The sequence below is a fragment of the Apiospora aurea genome, assembly GCF_038362705.1.
Source record: "Apiospora aurea strain CBS 24483 chromosome Unknown utg000004l_segment0_segment0, whole genome shotgun sequence".
Taxonomy (NCBI): domain Eukaryota; kingdom Fungi; phylum Ascomycota; class Sordariomycetes; order Amphisphaeriales; family Apiosporaceae; genus Apiospora; species Apiospora aurea.
The window spans coordinates 5506501-5524718 of record NW_027117391.1 but is presented as its reverse complement, the minus strand read 5'-3'; the positions used below and the strand labels follow the sequence as shown (position 1 = coordinate 5524718).

Here is an 18218-nt window from a genome sequence, read left to right as displayed (position 1 = left end):
TTTTTAATAATAAAGGCTTTTTTAAACTAAACTCGTAACTTTTTAGCTTTCCGGCGCTTAAAAAGTATTAAATTAACTTTCTTTAGTATATATAACGTAATCCACGGTTTAATTAAATACACGGTCTAATTAAACACTTTCTTTTAATTCCGTATAACTTATATTTTATGATTTATATTTTTATTACTTACGATAGTAAATTAATAGAAAAAGAACGATATATAATTAGCGCTTTAAGCGTTTTAAAAAAACTTTAAATTACGCGTACGAGCTGTAACGCGAATATATAATATTCCTTATATAACTTTACGTTATCGGCGTCGCGGTGGTATTTTACGACGAAATACGTAGTCGTTAACGTAAAAGCTTACGAATTTTGAAGAGTAATTAATCGTATAATATATAATTAATTTAAATTCGCGATCGTTTCCGCTTTAAATAAATAGTATTAAAAATATAGCGAATCGATTACTTAATTTACGCGACGCGGGACGCGTCGGCGTTAATTAAGCTTTTAATTTCGTATAACGATAATTAAATCTCCGGACGCGTTTTAATCGAAAAATCGATTATTAGAGAGTTTTTTATAAAAATCCCGACGCGTATTACGCGTAGTTTATTTTTATACGGAATATAATTAATAAGTATAGAATTTAAAAGAAAAATATATATAATTTCGACGAGACCGGGTTTTTTATGGGTTAAATCTCGTTTAAAATAGTCGTAATTACTTTTAATCGACGCGGAAAGCTTAAAGTAGTATAGTAAGGGAACCGGGAATAGGTTATAGTAATATAAGGCGTCGGATTATACGGTTATATTATTCCTTCGTATATTATTTTTACCGGGAAAACGTACCTTTTTTCCTGGTACGAAAATAGTTTATTATCGAAAAATTAGGTAATCGTAATTATTAAAAATAATTGGATTACGAATAAAAAAAGCGAGGACTAAATTCGATATTTCGATAAATATACGAAGTTTCGTATAAAGGGTACTTACCGCTTATTAATCCTTAACGGTTATAAGAGTTATTACTCGATAGTTTTCGAGCTTTACTATAAAAAAAACTCGATTATTATACTTTATATGTTTTCTTATTCGTTATATGAGCTTTAATTTCTTAATATCGATTATTTTCGTGCGTTAAAAAAGGTGTACGGGAAAGAAATTAAAGGTCTTATACGGGCGTATATTACCTATATTTTAAAGGAGGATTTCCTACCAGCGTTTTTAAAAGCGTTCTAAGCGATTTTCACCGTTTCGAATATATAAAAAAGCTTTCGAGGGACCGGACTCGTTCCGTATAATCCGGAATATATTATTTTATAGTTAAATATAAAACTACGTATTTTAATACTTCCGGGGATGTTTTCCGGCCTATTTATTTTTTAGGAATTAAAGACTTTAAATAACCCGATTAAAGCTTAATCCTAAACCGAATACGTTTAAAACCGTATCGTACGGTATTAAAATAGCTCTCCGACGTCGATTTTAACTGGACTTAACTAGATTATAAAAAGTATAACGCAGGTAATACACCGGCTCGTTTTTTTAAAGGGTAAAATAACCGTATTACGAGAGGTAAATAAAATGCTTAATCGGCGCCGCCGTACGAAAAAAAACGGTTATAAAATAAAGGATTACTTTATATATAAACTAAAGAAAACTTATAGTTTTAAAAAGACGTTAATAAATAATTATAGGATAAATCGCGCCGAAGTAATAATTATACGAAAAGGTTTAAAACGCGCCCGCGACGTTATAAAATTTACGGGGAGCCCGGGCATAATACGCGTACTTGTTAAAATAATGTAAAATTATTTAGAGAGGAGGATTTCGATTAATTTTAATATATTAAATGCGTTGTGGTGGAATTAATTTATATTTCGTTATACGAGGCTTTAAAAAGTATTTAATTGGACCGTATATTTAATTGGACCGTGGATTACGTTATACCTCTTTATTTATTATATTTGTTTTAATTTCTCGATATAACACTTTATTCGCTTTTAAAGCGTGCTTATTCGAAATAAATCGACCTATTTATTAAGGCTTTTATAAACTATATTACTAAGTTCGAATTCTTTATCGCTTTTAAAACCGCGTATTTTACTATTTTTACGGAAATTAATATTAAATTTAAATTTAATATATTTAATTTAATACCTTATAACCTTAACGAAGTAATTAATAAATTAAATATACGTCTCCGAACGCTTATACTTAACTTATCCCGTTTAAGAACGGTTAATACCTACGACCTTTAAACGTCGTTTAACCTTTAATAAATAACTAAACACTTTATTTATATTAAAAAAGGTATTTACCTATTAAAAAAGCTGTCCGACGCTAATTTTAAATATAATAAGTTAAATAGCGAAAAATATAACTAAAATAGTTTATAAAATAACCCTTATATATAATAAAATATATATACTAAAAAAACTAATTTAATACTTTTTAAGCGCCGAAAAGATAAAAAATCGCGAATTTAGCTTAAAAAAAGCCCTTATTATTAAAAAACCTTAATAGCTATAAAACGAAAAAGTAAAAAAAAACGTTTAACGCCTAATAAAAATAAAAATAGAGGTTCGTCGAAACGGAAGGCGACCGGTAAAAAGCGCTGTAGTGTTTACAGCGAGATAAGTTATAATACGCGAATATATAAAAAAAATATAAAATTAAATAAAGAATCGGATAGCGAGTAATTTTAAATAATTTTAAGCGTTATAATTAAATTAATTTATATAAAAAGGTCGAGAAATAAAAAAGGTGCTGTGAAAGGTGCACGAATTTAAGTGGTAACGATAGGTAAAAGGTGGTGAAAGGATAAAGTTAACGCTTGTCTTTTTATATTTTTAAGGGGCCTAGGTTTTTATATATATAAAGCGGCGGAGTAGAGCCGGAACCGGTATATAAGCGCCCCGTTTTTTTATTTTTATTATAATTATTCCCTTTTTTAAGTAAACGTCCCGATTACGTAAGCGGTTTTATTTACGCGGTCCGTTTATTTCGACGGGAGTTTAATTAATAAAGAGTTTCGTAGTAAGTTATAAAATAATAAGGTAAAAGTAAAAGGTGGGTAAGAAATAAATAAGGGGCGCGGGCGCCGAGGCGCCTATATTTAAGGTACCCCTCGGAATATAAATAAACCTATAAGGTTGCCGAACCTACGCTCGATATCTTTTTTATAACGCCGATTATAACTTTTTTTTATAATTATTAATACTACGGTTTTTTTTCTATATTTTAATATTCTCGCGCCCGTTACTTTATTGTAACCTTTTTAACACTTTTTTATTTATTATAATTACCGCTCGTTATTAAATTAATTTATTAAATAGCTATAACGGCGTTTTTATTATTACCGCGGCTAATTAGGCCTACTATTTATGCGTTTCGTTTTAAGCGGTTAATTATAAACTTTTCGAGGGCGAATTACCGGAGTTTAGCTGCGTTTTTAGTAACCCGCGCTCTTTATTATATAATTAAATATACTCGAAGCTCGGCTATATTAACGGTAATAAAATTTACGAGGCCGTAAGTGCGCGTAGTTTTTTTAGTATTAGTAATGTTTCGTTAACGTTTTATAGTAGGTTCCCGGCGTTTTTATAGGCGATTTTAATTTTATCGGCACTATTTTTTCGGGCTTAGCCGAATATTTTTAAGAGGTAAATAACGCCGATAAGTACGTTTTTTTTTAGCTTTTCGCCGCGAGGCGGGCAGTATTTTTTACCGTTTCGTTATTATTTTTACCCGTATAATCGAGGTTTATAAAGCCGAATTTAGTATTAGCGGCTCGAAAAAGATTATTAAGGTAAGTAGAAATTCTCGGCTATTTTTTTATAGCTACCGCGGGTACTTAACGAATTTGTTTTAAATAAAAAAGCTTAATCGATTACTATTAAGAGTATTTCGTTCGCGAGGATATTTTATATAAACGCTTTTAGCTTAGCGTCCTTAATACCGTAAATTTAGGGATCTTTTTCTTATATTACGTAGTTTCGTTAACGTTTTTTTAAACTATTAACGAGCTTATAGTTATCGAAGTTTTCGTTTAGTTTCGTTTACTACCCCGCGATCGTGGTTTCGCTATTTAATATATAGTTTTCGGTTTCGTTCGGGAACGTATTACCGCCTTTTTTACCCGTATTAATAATAACGTCGTTAATAAATAGGCCGATTATTTCGAGGATTATTTAGGACCTGTGGGTTTAATTTTTTAAACGGAAGTTTCGTTTTTATTTCGGCCGCGTTTTTTTTATTAAGTATATAGTTTAGTCGGCATAATACGAGACCTCGTGGCTTATTAAAAGGGTGTAAATATAATTACCGTTTAAGCGAGTGGGTTCGATTTTTACCGGGGCCCGGTTTCGGTTATATTTTTATAATTATTAATTAATAATTTATTAAAGTTTTTAAGTTATTTTGGTTTTTTATTATAATTTTTTTTAGGCCTGCTTTTTTTTTTCGTGGTTAATTAATCGACGTATGCTTTTTTTTCGTATTGCGCGATTTTTACCGGCGCGTTTTTTAAGTTTTTAATCGGCTTTTACTGGTTATATTTAAACGGCCAGTCTTTTTATTTTATTAGGTAATATACCTGGTTTTCCTATTTTATTTTATTTCGCACTTCTTTTACTTTTTACTCTTCGTCGGCCTTTAATTCCGATATCGGGAGCGCTTTATTAGCCCTCGCCGTTTATAGCTTTAATAGTTAAATAGGGAAGACGTCGTAGAGCCGGGCGTACTTCTCGGGTAGGGCTAATCGGTAAGTAAGGGTTTTAATACGCTTTAAAACCTTAAAAAGTCCGATAAATTTAGGGGCTAGTTTCCGGTTTTAAACTTTTAGGTTTTTAATAAACAGGTTTATTATTTAGTTTACGCTTAAAGTTAACGGTTTATAATAAGAATTATAATACTTCGTTTATTTTTCGGTCGCTTTTCGTTATTTTTTTTTATTCTTACTCGTAGCTCTTATAGTTTTAACAGCCTGTTTTTTATCGTAGGGGCCCTTTTTAAAAGGGAGTTATTCTCGACGAATATTTAGAAATCCGGTTAGTAATCGTAAGTTACCTCGAAAAAAGAGAGGCTTATCAATAAATTAACGGTTAAGTTAATTATAAAAAAAGTAATATATAATAAATTCGGCTATAACTCTAGTTATTCCGCTACGTAATAATATAAATAAGTTTTAATAACTTAGTTTATACGCTTTATTTATTCGTCGATTTATGGGTAAAACGTTATTAAATACCTTAGTTTTACTTTATTTTCGTAGTTTAGCTCGGATTAAAAAGTGTTAATAAAGATAGCTCCCCGGTTTAAAAGCAGCTTTTTTAAGCTCCCGAATTAATATTTTATTTTTTTATAAAAAAGTTAAGTTAGCTTTACGGCGTTAATAAAAGTTACTATTAAAAAAAATAGTTTAATATATCGGTTTATTATTATAAGGATAGCGTTAACGGTTTTTTTATAATAAAAAGACTTCGGTAAGCCGGTAATAAAGTTTATACTGTATTTTTTTAGGGCGACTTAATTACGGTAACAACGCGAGTTTATCGTAAGGTCGATAGTGTTTCGCTTTCGAGCCGAGGTATACCGAATAGCTTTTTATATATTTCGCTGCGTCGCTTCGTAATTCGGGTTAATAAAACTTTTTTTAAAAGCTATATTATTTAATCGCGCCTAAAATAATTACTAAGCGGGTTATTATAATAAACTTATAATAATTACGCCCGTAGCGTTATTTATTTTAATACGTAGGCTTTTTTTTAAAAATATATTAAGCTTTTTTTTATAATCGACTAATCGCGGTTCGAATTAACCTTAGCCGCGAATTACGCTTTGCCCTTTTAATAAGCTTTATCCCGTTTTTAGGCTCGTATAATAAAAAATTTTAAATTTATATTAATTTAATTTATTAAAAAGTCTTCTTCCTAAGCGAACCCTTTTACTTTTCGCCGGGATATCGCCTGCGATAAAACTGTGCGTTCCCCCGTATTTCGTGTTCCGTATATTATTTAAGCTAATACCCGTGGTTTATCTCTTAAAGGTATAGTATTTATTATTAATTTCCGCCTTAGTATTAATAATAATATTAAATTACTTTTTATATTAACGGTATAATTAAGCCGTTTCGACGGGCTATCGGCCGGGTTACTCTTTCTCGGCCGATATATAATCGTAAAATTAAAAAAACTAAATATATGCATTATTATACTTAGCGATTATTTAATTTTTCGCTTTTTATAAAGCTTTGTAAGTTTTTATAGTTTAATAGCACCTCGACAGCGTGCTTCGCCCTTTCTAAATAGTATTTCCAGTGTTTAAAATACGAAATAATCGCCAGTATTTTTTAATCTAGAATTCTATAGTTTAGTTCTAGCCCCGAAAACTTTTTTTAAAAAAAAAGATCGTGTACTAAAATCCTCCGTTACCTTTTTAAGAAAGGGCTTCGGCTATTGCGAACCGAGAGGCGTTTATTTCGAGCCTTACCGGCTCTTCGGGGTTAAAATGGGCTAATAACGGAGTTAATTAAAAGGACTGCTTTAAGTGTTTAAAGGCTTACTCCGCGACGCTGTTTAACGGGAATAAACTTTCGTTTTTTTTAAAATTACGCCCTTTTAAAAGCTTTATTAAAAGGGTAGCGATTTTTAAATATCTTTTTATAAATCGCCGGTAAAAATTGTAAAAGCTTAAAAAAACCTGTAGGTTATAAACGGAGTTTAATATAAGCTATTTTCGAATAGTATTTACTCGTAACGGGTTTATTAATACTTTTTCTATAAAGATCCGATACCTTAGGAATTCGAGCGAGCTTTAAAAAAATTAGTATTTAATGCGTTTAGTGTATAAGTCCGTTTATATTAGCTTTTTAACGATTTATTATACGTATTTTTCGTGGGTTTTTTTATCGATAAAATAAATTAAAATATTATTTAAGTATATTATACAGTATATATTAATTAATCCCTCGAGGCACTGCGAAATATAGTATTAAAACGTAATTAAGGCGTTAATAAAGCTTATAATTATTACTAAGAACTTATAATAGCCGTATCGGGTACGGAACGCGGTTTTTTACTTATCCCTTAGTTTAATACGAATACGGTAATACGTATCTTTTAGGTCGATTTTGGAAAAAAATTTTAATTACGAGACTTTGTTTAATATTTCCGAAATAAGGGGTAAAGTGTAACGATTCTTAATCGTAACCTTATTAAGGCCTTTATAATTTACGTATAACCGCAGCGTCCCGTCCTTTTTAAGGACGAAAAAATAAGGGCCCCGGCTAAGCTTTAAAACTCGCGGATCTTCTTTTTTTTTTTTTTTTGTCTAGTTATTCGCGTAAGGCTTTTAACTCGGAGTACGATAACGGATAAATAAGTTTATAAAGGGGTTCCGTGCCCGGTTCGAGATCGATAATATAATTTATTAATCGGTTAAACGAGAGGATATCGTATTTCTCCGTGTTAAAAAAAGTAGTAAGTTTATTAAGGCATTACGGAAAAAGCGCGTCGGAAGGACGACTAGCGACCTTTAACGTTTTTTTTATTTATTTATATATCCTTTTTAAGGATAATACGGCGTAGTATTAAGCTCGGTTTTTATAGGCGCGGTAAAATACCCGAAGTGTAAAGAGTTAAACCCGCGCTATATCGATAAAGAACCACTAGCGGTTTAGTTCTGTATTAAGTACTATTCGTAGTATTTATATAGCCTTATAAAATAAAAGGACGAGGGCGTTAATATATCGAGGGTTCCGGTTAATTGCGATATAAAGCCGGCGAACCCTTTAAGTTACTTCTCGGAAATTAATAATATTAAACTTTATTTAATAAACGCTAACGTGGTTTACCACTACGCGACGTATATTACTTAGCGACGCACCTTAATTCAATTCTAATATAATTAAACTTTAACGCGTAATACCTTTATAACTATAATACTTAATTAATCTTAAAAAGATCGAATAGTTTTAATAATTTAAGCGACACGAAACAAACCGAATTAAATAAGCTAAAAAGTAATAATAAAAGCTTATAATATATCCGAATTAACTTTACGCTATCGAATTTATAGCCGAACTTTAAAACGCGAAATCCGACCGAAACGACATAAAATAAATCTAATTAAAAAAGAGGTATTTCGTAAATATATAATTAATTTAAATATTCGAGGAATGCCTCCCGATTTCGTTAGTATAAAAATATAGCTAATCTCTTTACCGCGTTACGCGGCGGCGACCGTATTAATAAGTACTAGGTTAAGCGTTTTATTAACCGTAACCCGGACTTAAAAACTAAAATAAATCGTCGGTACGATTATTAAAAGGCTTTTTACGAGGATTTTAAAATTATTTCTATTTAATTTACGTTAATCACGAATATAAAAACGAAATACGAGATCGTTAACGAAAATATTTAAAATTTCGACGAAACCGGCTTTATAATAAATATAATCGGGTTAATACTCGTCGTAATACGCGCCGAGCGGCGTAAAAAAGCGAAATCGGTTTAACCTAATAATTAAGAATAAGCAATAACGATTAAATATATTAATTCGTAAAGCTAATATATTCCGCCGTTTTTAATCGTTTAAAGCTAATATCACCTCGTAAACTAGTTCCGCGAAACCGATTTACCGGGCGATTAAATAATTAAACCGACTTCTAATAATTAAACTAATAACGAAATAAGCTTAAATTAAATTAAACACTTCGATAAACATACTAGATCGTAAACAAAGGATCGCTACCGCCTTTTAATTCTCGACGGCCACGAGAGTTATATTTCGGCCGAATTTAAAGTATATTATTAAAATAACGATATTATTATTATTAATATATTTCCTTATTTATCGCATTTGTTTTAATTTTTTAATATAGTATTTTATTCGCTTTTAAAGCGTATTTATTCGAAAAAAATCGAGCTATTTATTAAGGCTTTTATAAACTATATTATTAAACTCGAGTTTTTTATCGCTTTTAAAGCCGCGTATTTTACTGTTTTTATAAAAGTTAATATTAAATCTAGATTTAGCGTATTTAGTTTAATACCTTATAATTTTAATAAGGTAATTAATAAGTTAAATATACGTTTCCGGACGCTTATACTTAACCTATTCCGTTTAGGGACGGCCAGTACCTATGACCCTTAAACGCCGTTCAACCCCTAATAAATAACTAAGTACTCTACTTATATTAAAAAAAGGGTATTTACCTATTAAAAAAACTCTCCGACGCCGATTTTAAATGCGATAGACTAAATAACGAAAAATATAATTAAAATAGCCTATAAAATAACCTTTATACGCGATAAAATATATATATTAAAAAGAAACTAATTTAGTATTTTTTAAGCGCCGAAAAACTAAAAAATCGCGAATTTAGTTTAAAAAAACCCTTATTATTAAAAAACTTTAGTAGTTATAAGACGAAAAGGTAAAAGGAAACGTTCAGCGCCTAATAAAAATAAAAATAAGGGTTCGTTAAAACGGAGGGCGATTAATAAAAGGCGTTATAGTGTTTACGGCGAAACAGGTTATAATGCGCGAATATATGAAAAAAATATAAAATTAAACGAAAAATCGGATAGCGAGTAGTTTTAATTAATTTTAAGCGTTGTAATTAAATTAATTTATATAAAAAGGTCGAAAAGTAGAAAAGGTGCGTCGTTAAGTGATATACGTCGCGTAGTGATAAACCACGTTAAAGGTAAATATAATTAATTACACTTTCGCCGAAGAGGCTAAATTACCTCGAACACTATTTCGCGTAGTATCGATTACGTCGATTAATAAACTATATATTCTTACGTATAACGTGGTTTACCACTACGCGACGTATATTACTTAGCGACGCACTTTTTTTATTTCTCGACCTTTTTATATAAATTAATTTAATTATAACGCTTAAAATTAATTAAAACTACTCGCTATTCGATTCCTCGCTTAATTTTATATCTTTTTTATATATTCGCGCATTATAACTTATTTCGTTGTAAATACTATAGCGTTTTTTATTAATCGCTCTCCGTTTTAACGAACCTTTATTTTTATTTTTATTGGGCGCTAAACGCTTTTTTTTACTTTTTCGTTTTATAATTATTAAGATTCCTTAATAGTAAAGGCTTTTTTAAACTAGACTCGCGACTTTTTAGTTCTCCGGCGCTTAAAAAATGCTAAATTAACTTTTTTTAATATATGTATTTTATTACGTATAAGGGTTATTTTATAAGCTATTTTAATTATACTCTTCGTTATTTAGTCTACCGTATTTAAAATTAGCGTCGGAAAGCTTTCTTAATAAGTAAACACCCTTTTTTTAATATAAGTAGAGTATTTAATTATTTATTAGGGGTTAAACGGCGTTTAAAGGTTATAGGTATTAGCTGTCCTTAAACGGGATAGGTTAAGTGTAAGCGTTCGGAAACGCATATTTAGCTTATTAATTATTTCGTTAAGGTTATAAGGTATTAAACTAAATACGTTAAATCTAGATTTAATATTAATTTCCGTAAAAACAGTAAAATGCGCGGCTTTAAAAGCGATAAAAAACTCGAGCTTAATAATATAGTTTATAAAAGCTTTAATAAATAGCTCGATTTTTTTCGAATAAATACGCTTTAAAAGCGAATAAAATACTATATTAAAAAATTAAAGTAAGTGCAATAAATAAGGAGGTATATTAATAGTAATAATATCGTTATTTTAATAGTATACCTCGAATTCGGCCGAAATATAGCTCTCGTAGTCGTCGAGAATTAAAAGGCGGTAACGACTTTTCGTTTACGATTTAGTATATTTATCGAAGTGTTTAATCTAGTTTAAACCTATCTCGTTATTAATTTAACTATTAAAAATCGGCTTAATTATTTAATCGCCCGGTAAATCGGTTTCGCGGGACTAGTTCGCGAAATAATATTAACTTTAAACGATTAAGAACGGCGGAATATATTAGCCCTACGAATTAATATATTTAATCGCCGTTACTTATTCCCGATTATTAAGTTAAACCGACTTCGTTTTTTTACGCCGCTCGGCGCGTATTACGACGAGTATTAACCCGATTATATTTATTATAAAGCCGGTTTCGTCGAAATTTTAAATATTTTCGTTAACGATCTCGTATTTCGTTTTTATATTCGTGATTAACGTAAATTAAATAGAAATAATTTTAAAATCCTCGTAAAAAGCCTTTTAATAATCGTACCGACGATTTATTTTAGTTTTTAAGTCCGGGTTACGGTTAATAAAACGCTTAACCTAGTACTTATTAATACGGTCGCCGCCGCGTAACGCGGTAAAGAGATTAGCTATATTTTTTATACTAACGAAATCGGGAGGCATTCCTCGAATATTTAAATTAATTATATATTTACGAAATACCTCTTTTTTAATTAGATTTATTTTATGTCGTTTCGGTCGGATTTCGCGTTTTAAAGTTCGGCCGTAAATTTAATAGCGTAAAATTAATTCGGGTATATTATAAACTTTTATTATTACTTTTTAGTTTATTTAATTCGGTCCGTTTCGTATCGCTTAAATTATTAAAACTATCTGATTTTTTTAGGATTAATTAGGTATTATAATTATAAAAGTATTACGCGTTAAAGTTTAATTATATTAGAATTAAATTAAGGTGCGTCGCTAAGTGATATACGTCGCGTAATAGTGAACCACGTTAAATAAATATTTAAATTAACGAACGTATAAACCGGGGCAAAGCGCGATAATAAGGTAATAACCGTAATAGGGGTCCGTAAAGTTTTAAATACCTTTATAATTAAACTAGTGATTAAGGAGGGTACTTTTTCGTTTAAAACCTGCGGCTATTTCTCGATATATACTATATTAACGCTATGTTCGGGGCTATATATTTATTAACGTAGTAACCCTTTTTCCTATATTAGTAATAAATAACTTAGTTTAAATTAAAACGATTCGTAGTGTTATTAAATAAAGGTAATATATTACGCGGGTAAAACGGTAAGGTAATAATATTTTACCGAGCTTTAAAAGAGTGTATTTTACGCTACTTAAGGCTCCCTTTCTTAAATTCGGTGGCGTCTTCTTCGTTTTAAAACTATTTCCTTAAGGTTAGCCTAGTTCGGTTATAAGGTCTTCTGTCCTTTATAAAAGCGGGGAGGATTTTTTATCGTCGTTTCGCGAGGTCGATTATATTATTACGCCAATTCGGGAGATTATCGCAGTAACTTATAATATTTTAACGTAAAAATAGAAAGAGTTTTTCGAAAAAATAGTGTATACGTTTTTTATCGGAACGTAAATATACTTAGCTTTTTAAGGATAATAAATACTCGTAAAACTATTTCGGATTTTAACGTAAAAGTTAATAGGCTTTTTTTAATTATAAATTAATTATAACGTTTTCGTTAACGGGGCTCCGGATTATTAATTTCGTTTAAATCCGAAAGGTTTTTTAGTTATTTCGTAATTATTTCGCTTTGTTTTTTATAGAGAATTCCGTTTTAAGCCGAAACTATTATTTTATTTTTAACGTTATTTAACTACGGGCGTATAAAATATACGAACGCGAACGTCGATATAGTTTTAATGTCGCCTTATAAATTATCCTTAGCTCCTCGATTTAGCTTTTTTATTGCGCTCGTATAAAAATTAAGCTTAACTGCTCGTAGCGGAATTTAATAAGCTTATTAAGATTTATATCCGAGTCGTTAATTAATAAAGCCTTTTTCGCGTCGTCGTTAAAATAATTTAAGCTTTAGTCGCGCTTATCGGGTACCGAAGGGGTATCGCTGCCGCTATTTAAAGGTAATAAAAGCGAAAAGGGGTTTTTATTATCCCCCGCGTAGTTAAAACGTAGTCGTTAATTATTAAGTTTTTTAAGGCGCTGTTTAAACGAGGTGCGGTTCGTTATAAACTATTCTATTTTTTTTATAAACGTATTCGAAAGGATTCGAAAAGAAGCTTTTTTAGTCCCGTAATACCCGAAGTTTTAACTATAGCGTCGTTTATAGGCTTAAAAGGATCTCTTTTTTAGGGTAAATTCGGGGCGTCCCCGAGGCCTTTTTTACCCGGGTTTAAATCGGAAAGAGCGCTTTTTATAAGGGCTTTACCCTTTCTTTTCGAGGTCGACATCGTTACTAAGTAAATTATTATAAAAACGTTAAAATTATAAAAAGTATACGAATTTAAATAGTAACGATAGGTAAGGAGTAATAAAAAATAAAGCTAACGCTTATCCTTTTATATTTCTAAGGGGCCTAAGTTTTTATATATATAAGGCGGCGGAGTAGAGCTAAAACCGGTACGTAAGCGCCCCGTTCCTTCTGCTCCTGTCACAAGTGCGTCGCTAAGTAATATACGTCGCGTAGTAATAAACTACGTTAGCTTTAAAAAATTATATAATAAATTATTCGAAAATAAAAATACTCCCGCTTAAATCTTTTTAGTAAACTTTAATTAAAATCTTATTATTTATATAAAGTAAGAAATAAAATAGTGTAAAAATTAAAATGAGTATATTCGTAATTATTTTTAAGTATTAACGTAATCCACGGTCGAATTAAACACACGGTCGAATTAAACACTCGAAATCGTATAAAAAACCGTCCGTGCGTAACCGTGCATTTCAATGAATTTTTATTTAAATTAAACCGGGGTTTAAAATTTATATTCGATATAAAATATATAATAATATACGATTTTTATTCTTTTTTTTTAATATATTCAAGCTTATAAACTAAAATACGCTAAAATAACCCCTGTAAATTTAAATATTTAAAATTTATTTTTAAATAAAATAATTATAAAAAGTTTAAAAATATAATATTATTATATGCTTTATAAAAAGTTTAATTTTTAAAACCCGGTTTAATTTGAATAAAGGTTCATTAAAATGCACGGTTACGCACGGACGGTTTTTTATACGATTTCGAGTGTTTAATTCGACCGTGTGTTCAATTCGACCGTGGATTACGTTATTAAGTTTTAAAATTAAAATATAATTTTAAAAAATTTATTTAAAAAGTTATTTCGATTTATATTTTACTAGTAATTTATATATAACACTATAAAATAAGTTATATTTACGCTAATAAATTTATTTAATTTTATAATTTAACGTTATACTTTCCCTTAATGCTAAAACTATTTATATATAAAATCGGTATATTATTACCATTTTCTATTAATTTCATATAAAACTAGTAAGATATTTAATTTAAGTGGGAAAACGAGGAAAAGGCGGGGGCGCGAAGGGGGGAGGGCGCCAAAAGGGGTTGCATCTTAATCTCATATCACTAGGGACCCTGCAGACAAAAAATACTAGTCCATTACCGCATGCACTTATCTGGTAACAATCAATAAAGTAGCGCTCGCCATCGTCACTCTATATCTTTACCCCTCCACACTCTATACTACACCGAAATTGGGCTGAATAGACCATCAACTTTCCCGATTTGCCACCGCTTTATCTATCGAAAGAACCACGTATCCAAGATTCAATATGCAAGTAAATGAACTCGGTCTCCGCACCGGTGTCTTCTGCGACTGACGCTCTCCAGTTCACCCTTGTTGCCGCGTTGGTGTCTCCTCTTCTCGTGGCCGCATCGCCCGCCCCCGAGCCAGAGCAGAACGCCGCGCGGGCCACCAGCACCTACTACCTCGACTGCGGTTCCAGCATGGTGACCAGCATGTGTTCCGCTAACAACGCGGGCGCGTCCTGCAACCCGACCACGGGCGCGCTGACCATCAACCTGGCGGGCTCATGCGGCGCGTGCAAGTGCATCAAGAATCCGGTTTGCACGCGGGGGTGTGCCAAGGAGTAGTCCCGGATGACCTTCAGCTTCTTTTAGCATTGATACCGTCATCATGTCCGTGTTGGCCATGGAATGGGATATTGAGGTTTCGCGAGATGAGAAGACTGGCCCCAAAAGTACTTGCAAACCCACACTTATGGAACTTTGCAAGACTCGTCCATGCCAACCTTTCGGTGCAGAATCGAAATGAGATGGACTACAGGCCGGGTTAAACATGTATGGTGTGCATGCACATATTACAGATTATCCAACGGAAGTGTTCCACCAATTACATGTCCCCTTAATGATCTTCATACTGCACTGTTTCCTGCCGTGATATCCTCTGCCACCAGATCAAAACCCTTCTTAGAGGCGGAAAAGCGCGCATGGTATTCTTGGTTTTCCTTTGGCGTGATCCGAACCTGTACCGCGTCTTTGGGGGTCGGCACCAATGTAGTCATGGGAACAGACTTGCGTGGGTTCACCCACTTGCCGCCTCTTGCTGCAGGCTTCACGTCAAACCGGAGCAACATCAGCGTCGCGAACGACATGGCCTCGGTGGTGACAAAGTGGCGTCCGGGGCAAAGCACCGATCCACCGCCGAAGGCTCGAAACGCGGCAGGGTTGTGTGCACGTTTGGCGCCAGGGGTCCGGAGAAACCGTCGATGGTTGAAAATTCCCACGGTCGGCGCCCAAAGCGAGGGATCGGTATGCTGCACCGGGGCCACGTACATCACGGTGGCGCCCTTCTTCAAGAGATATTGATTGTCGAGAATGACGTCTTCCATGACCACGCGGGCGGCGATGCCAATGTGTATGTAGCGGAGCGTCTCCTGCCAGGTGGAGAGCAGAACAGGGCATGCCGTTTTGACTTTGGCCAAGTCAACATCGCCATCGGCTTGCACTAGCTGTTCGGCCTCTTCTCTGCACCCGCTAAGCACAGCGGGGTCGGAAAAGATGTGGTAGACCAGCCAGAACACGGCCGGGATACTGTTGGCGAGGGAAGCGACCATCTGCCCGACCTCGGTCGCCGCGAGGTCTCGGCCACGCAGACCGTGGCCCGTGTTGTGCTTGTATCGGCACTGAACGAGGACCGAGCCTTGGAGGTGCCCGTTTTCGGCAAAGTATCGTTCGAAAGCCGGGATGAGGAGCTGTTCGCGAGCGTGGAGGCCTTTGCGGGCCAACAGGCTCGGCCACGCTTTGAGCATGTGAACGATGATAGATGGCTCGAAATCGCTAATTTTGGTGGATCTGGTGTCAGCTTTGCCCAAACAAAATGCTATGTCGGCGATCCCTGGGAAATTTTCCTTACTACCATGCCTGCTCGAGCTTAGGATCGCGAAATGGATTCTTTGGCCCATAGATAGCTTCGGTCGTCGCCATGAAAAACTCATGGCGGACCCATGCAAACAGCTCGATCGTTGTCGGTCCGCTTTCGGCGACCGTCTTCATCGCATTGTATATTTGCCGGATTGCTGCGCCGTTGAGGGAATCGAGGCCTGGGCCAGGCGAGAGGGCCGGCTGCGTCGATGGCACGAAGGTGGAGAGATAGGAGTCGTGTTCGAACATGCGTTCCGATCCAATGACGGCGTTTCCCGCCGGGCCGACACCCATTACCGCGTCCGCGGCTTGGACCTCAATGGGTGCGAAAGCGATCGTCTTGATCTGTTTCTGAACCTGGGGGATGAGAGAGAGGGAGTTGACCACGTACACGCGCTGGCCGGGCATGCGCATGGTGTAGATTGGCAGGTTATATCGGTCCCTCAGGCTTACTAGGAAGTTCTGCATGCCGTGAACGAAGCCGAACAGCGGGCTTATGAACGGGATCGTCTTGGCGATCACCTGCGGCTCCTTGGGATGCTGGGTGAGCCGCAGTAGGATGGCGAAGAACGCAGAGGCCGCGCCCAAGAAACCAAGAACCAACGTAAAACCAGTGGCCATTTTCAGAATTCGGAATAAGTGTACACTGTGATGGTCTCATGGAAAGAGTTTGGCAGCAAATGCGCAACGAACAAAAGTTAAAGTGACTGCCCTTCGATGCGGGGGGCCCTGCTGTTGGGTTGGCTCGACCAACCTTCCCGAAATGTGACATTGTAGCATGATTGTATCCCTTGCATCCGTTTTTGGGAACTGAAGAAAGCAAGTATCCAACAAGCCGGTTGTCACAATTGCTGTTGGAGCAGGGGGCCGGTTTCTGGTGGAGAATAGCACCATCCATCCCGGCCGTTTTGCAAATCGGAGTCGATCATTCCCCATCTTCTCGTTGTTTCGCCAGATTTTCGAAACCCAGAAGCCAACATTCAAAAGACTGTCGCCGTTGGTACAGAATGGATTCGCCCTTCCCTCCATTTCAGCCTCATGCCCCTGTACTTCTTGGGTCTCCAACCACCTCCGGCGATGGAACCTCGTATATACGAACACCCCATTCCGTCCTCGGGGCCATCACCGGCCCCGGCTGGAATATGATTGCCAGCACGAGCAGCATGTGGCAGGATCATAAACACTCCATGGCCATAACCTACTCCACTCTCGACAATGCCACCGAAGGCCACCAGTTCAACGAGAAGACGACGTGGTGCAGCGATGCCAACAAGACATCATCCACGAGCGGCATCAGCCATTTTGTAGCGGGAGAACCAGGACGAGTCTATGATTGGCGAGGGACAGGCTGGTTGAAATGGGTTACCACCAGGTGGGAAATCGTCGGGTTCGGAGAGATGCCTCTTGCTGGGACAGGAGCCGGTAGTATTGTTGGACGCGGCGGCAGTATTCCGGTGCTAGTCACCTTCGTGCGGAAGACGATGCTCTCGCCGCAAGCCTTGTCGGTGCTTGTACGTCCGCAGCTAGATGACGGCCAGAAGGCATTCATCATCAAGCAGGTCTCCGACTTGCTGAAGGGGGTTGGGCATGAGCTCTCTATCTGCTGAGGTTGATCGTTTGAGAGCTATCCCATAAGGCGATTCAGTTTGGCTGGTCGCTCAAGCTAGTTGCGCGGACACATTTTATTCCATCTTCTGAATTAGAGTAATACCAGCACAGGCCGGCAGGGCCTGGATAGACCAGGGCGGTGCTGGACTGGAAACCGCATCCGGATCTTCCCTGACGAATAACGGCCCGTGCCATAGTCGCTAGATTTGTGCTGGAGGAACGTATCCCATCAATCATTGCAGTTTGGGTGGCAAGATCTTATTTCGGCATTCGCATTCGCTTGTCGAATCAATCAAAAGGGGTGAAAAGGGGCCGAACAGTGTACAAAGGGAGGAACGTGCCTTATCGATAAGCCGATGACGTAGCCCCACACAGCCACCCGCGTTAGCTCTCCCAACGCCAACGTCACTGATTGATTACGTGGGATGCCTTGTGCGAGTGCGATGTCTTTTCAACTTTCTCCCTGATCAATCTTGCCGTCTGTGATTTCAGATACAGAAG

The 18218-nt window shown here is 35.3% G+C and overlaps 3 protein-coding genes across 3 annotated transcripts; 2 read left to right on the top strand and 1 right to left on the bottom strand.

Annotated features, from left to right (window-relative positions):
• Positions 1–14507: 14507 nt before the first annotated feature.
• Positions 14508–14819, top strand: PG986_006493 (uncharacterized protein; the record flags this gene model as incomplete). The annotated part of the gene is made up of 1 exon (XM_066842715.1): positions 14508–14819. The coding sequence occupies one exon, from the start codon at positions 14508–14510 to the stop codon at positions 14817–14819; it is 312 nt and encodes a 103-aa protein (XP_066702577.1).
• A 281-nt stretch (positions 14820–15100) lies between these two features.
• On the bottom strand, positions 15101–16730 carry PG986_006492 (uncharacterized protein; the record flags this gene model as incomplete). The annotated part of the gene is made up of 2 exons (XM_066842714.1): positions 15101–16025; positions 16102–16730. 2 exons carry the CDS (start codon positions 16728–16730, stop codon positions 15101–15103), a joined length of 1554 nt encoding a protein of 517 aa, XP_066702576.1.
• A 386-nt stretch (positions 16731–17116) lies between these two features.
• Positions 17117–17716, top strand: PG986_006491 (uncharacterized protein; the record flags this gene model as incomplete). The annotated part of the gene is made up of 1 exon (XM_066842713.1): positions 17117–17716. One exon carries the CDS (start codon positions 17117–17119, stop codon positions 17714–17716), a length of 600 nt encoding a protein of 199 aa, XP_066702575.1.
• Positions 17717–18218: the final 502 nt, after the last annotated feature.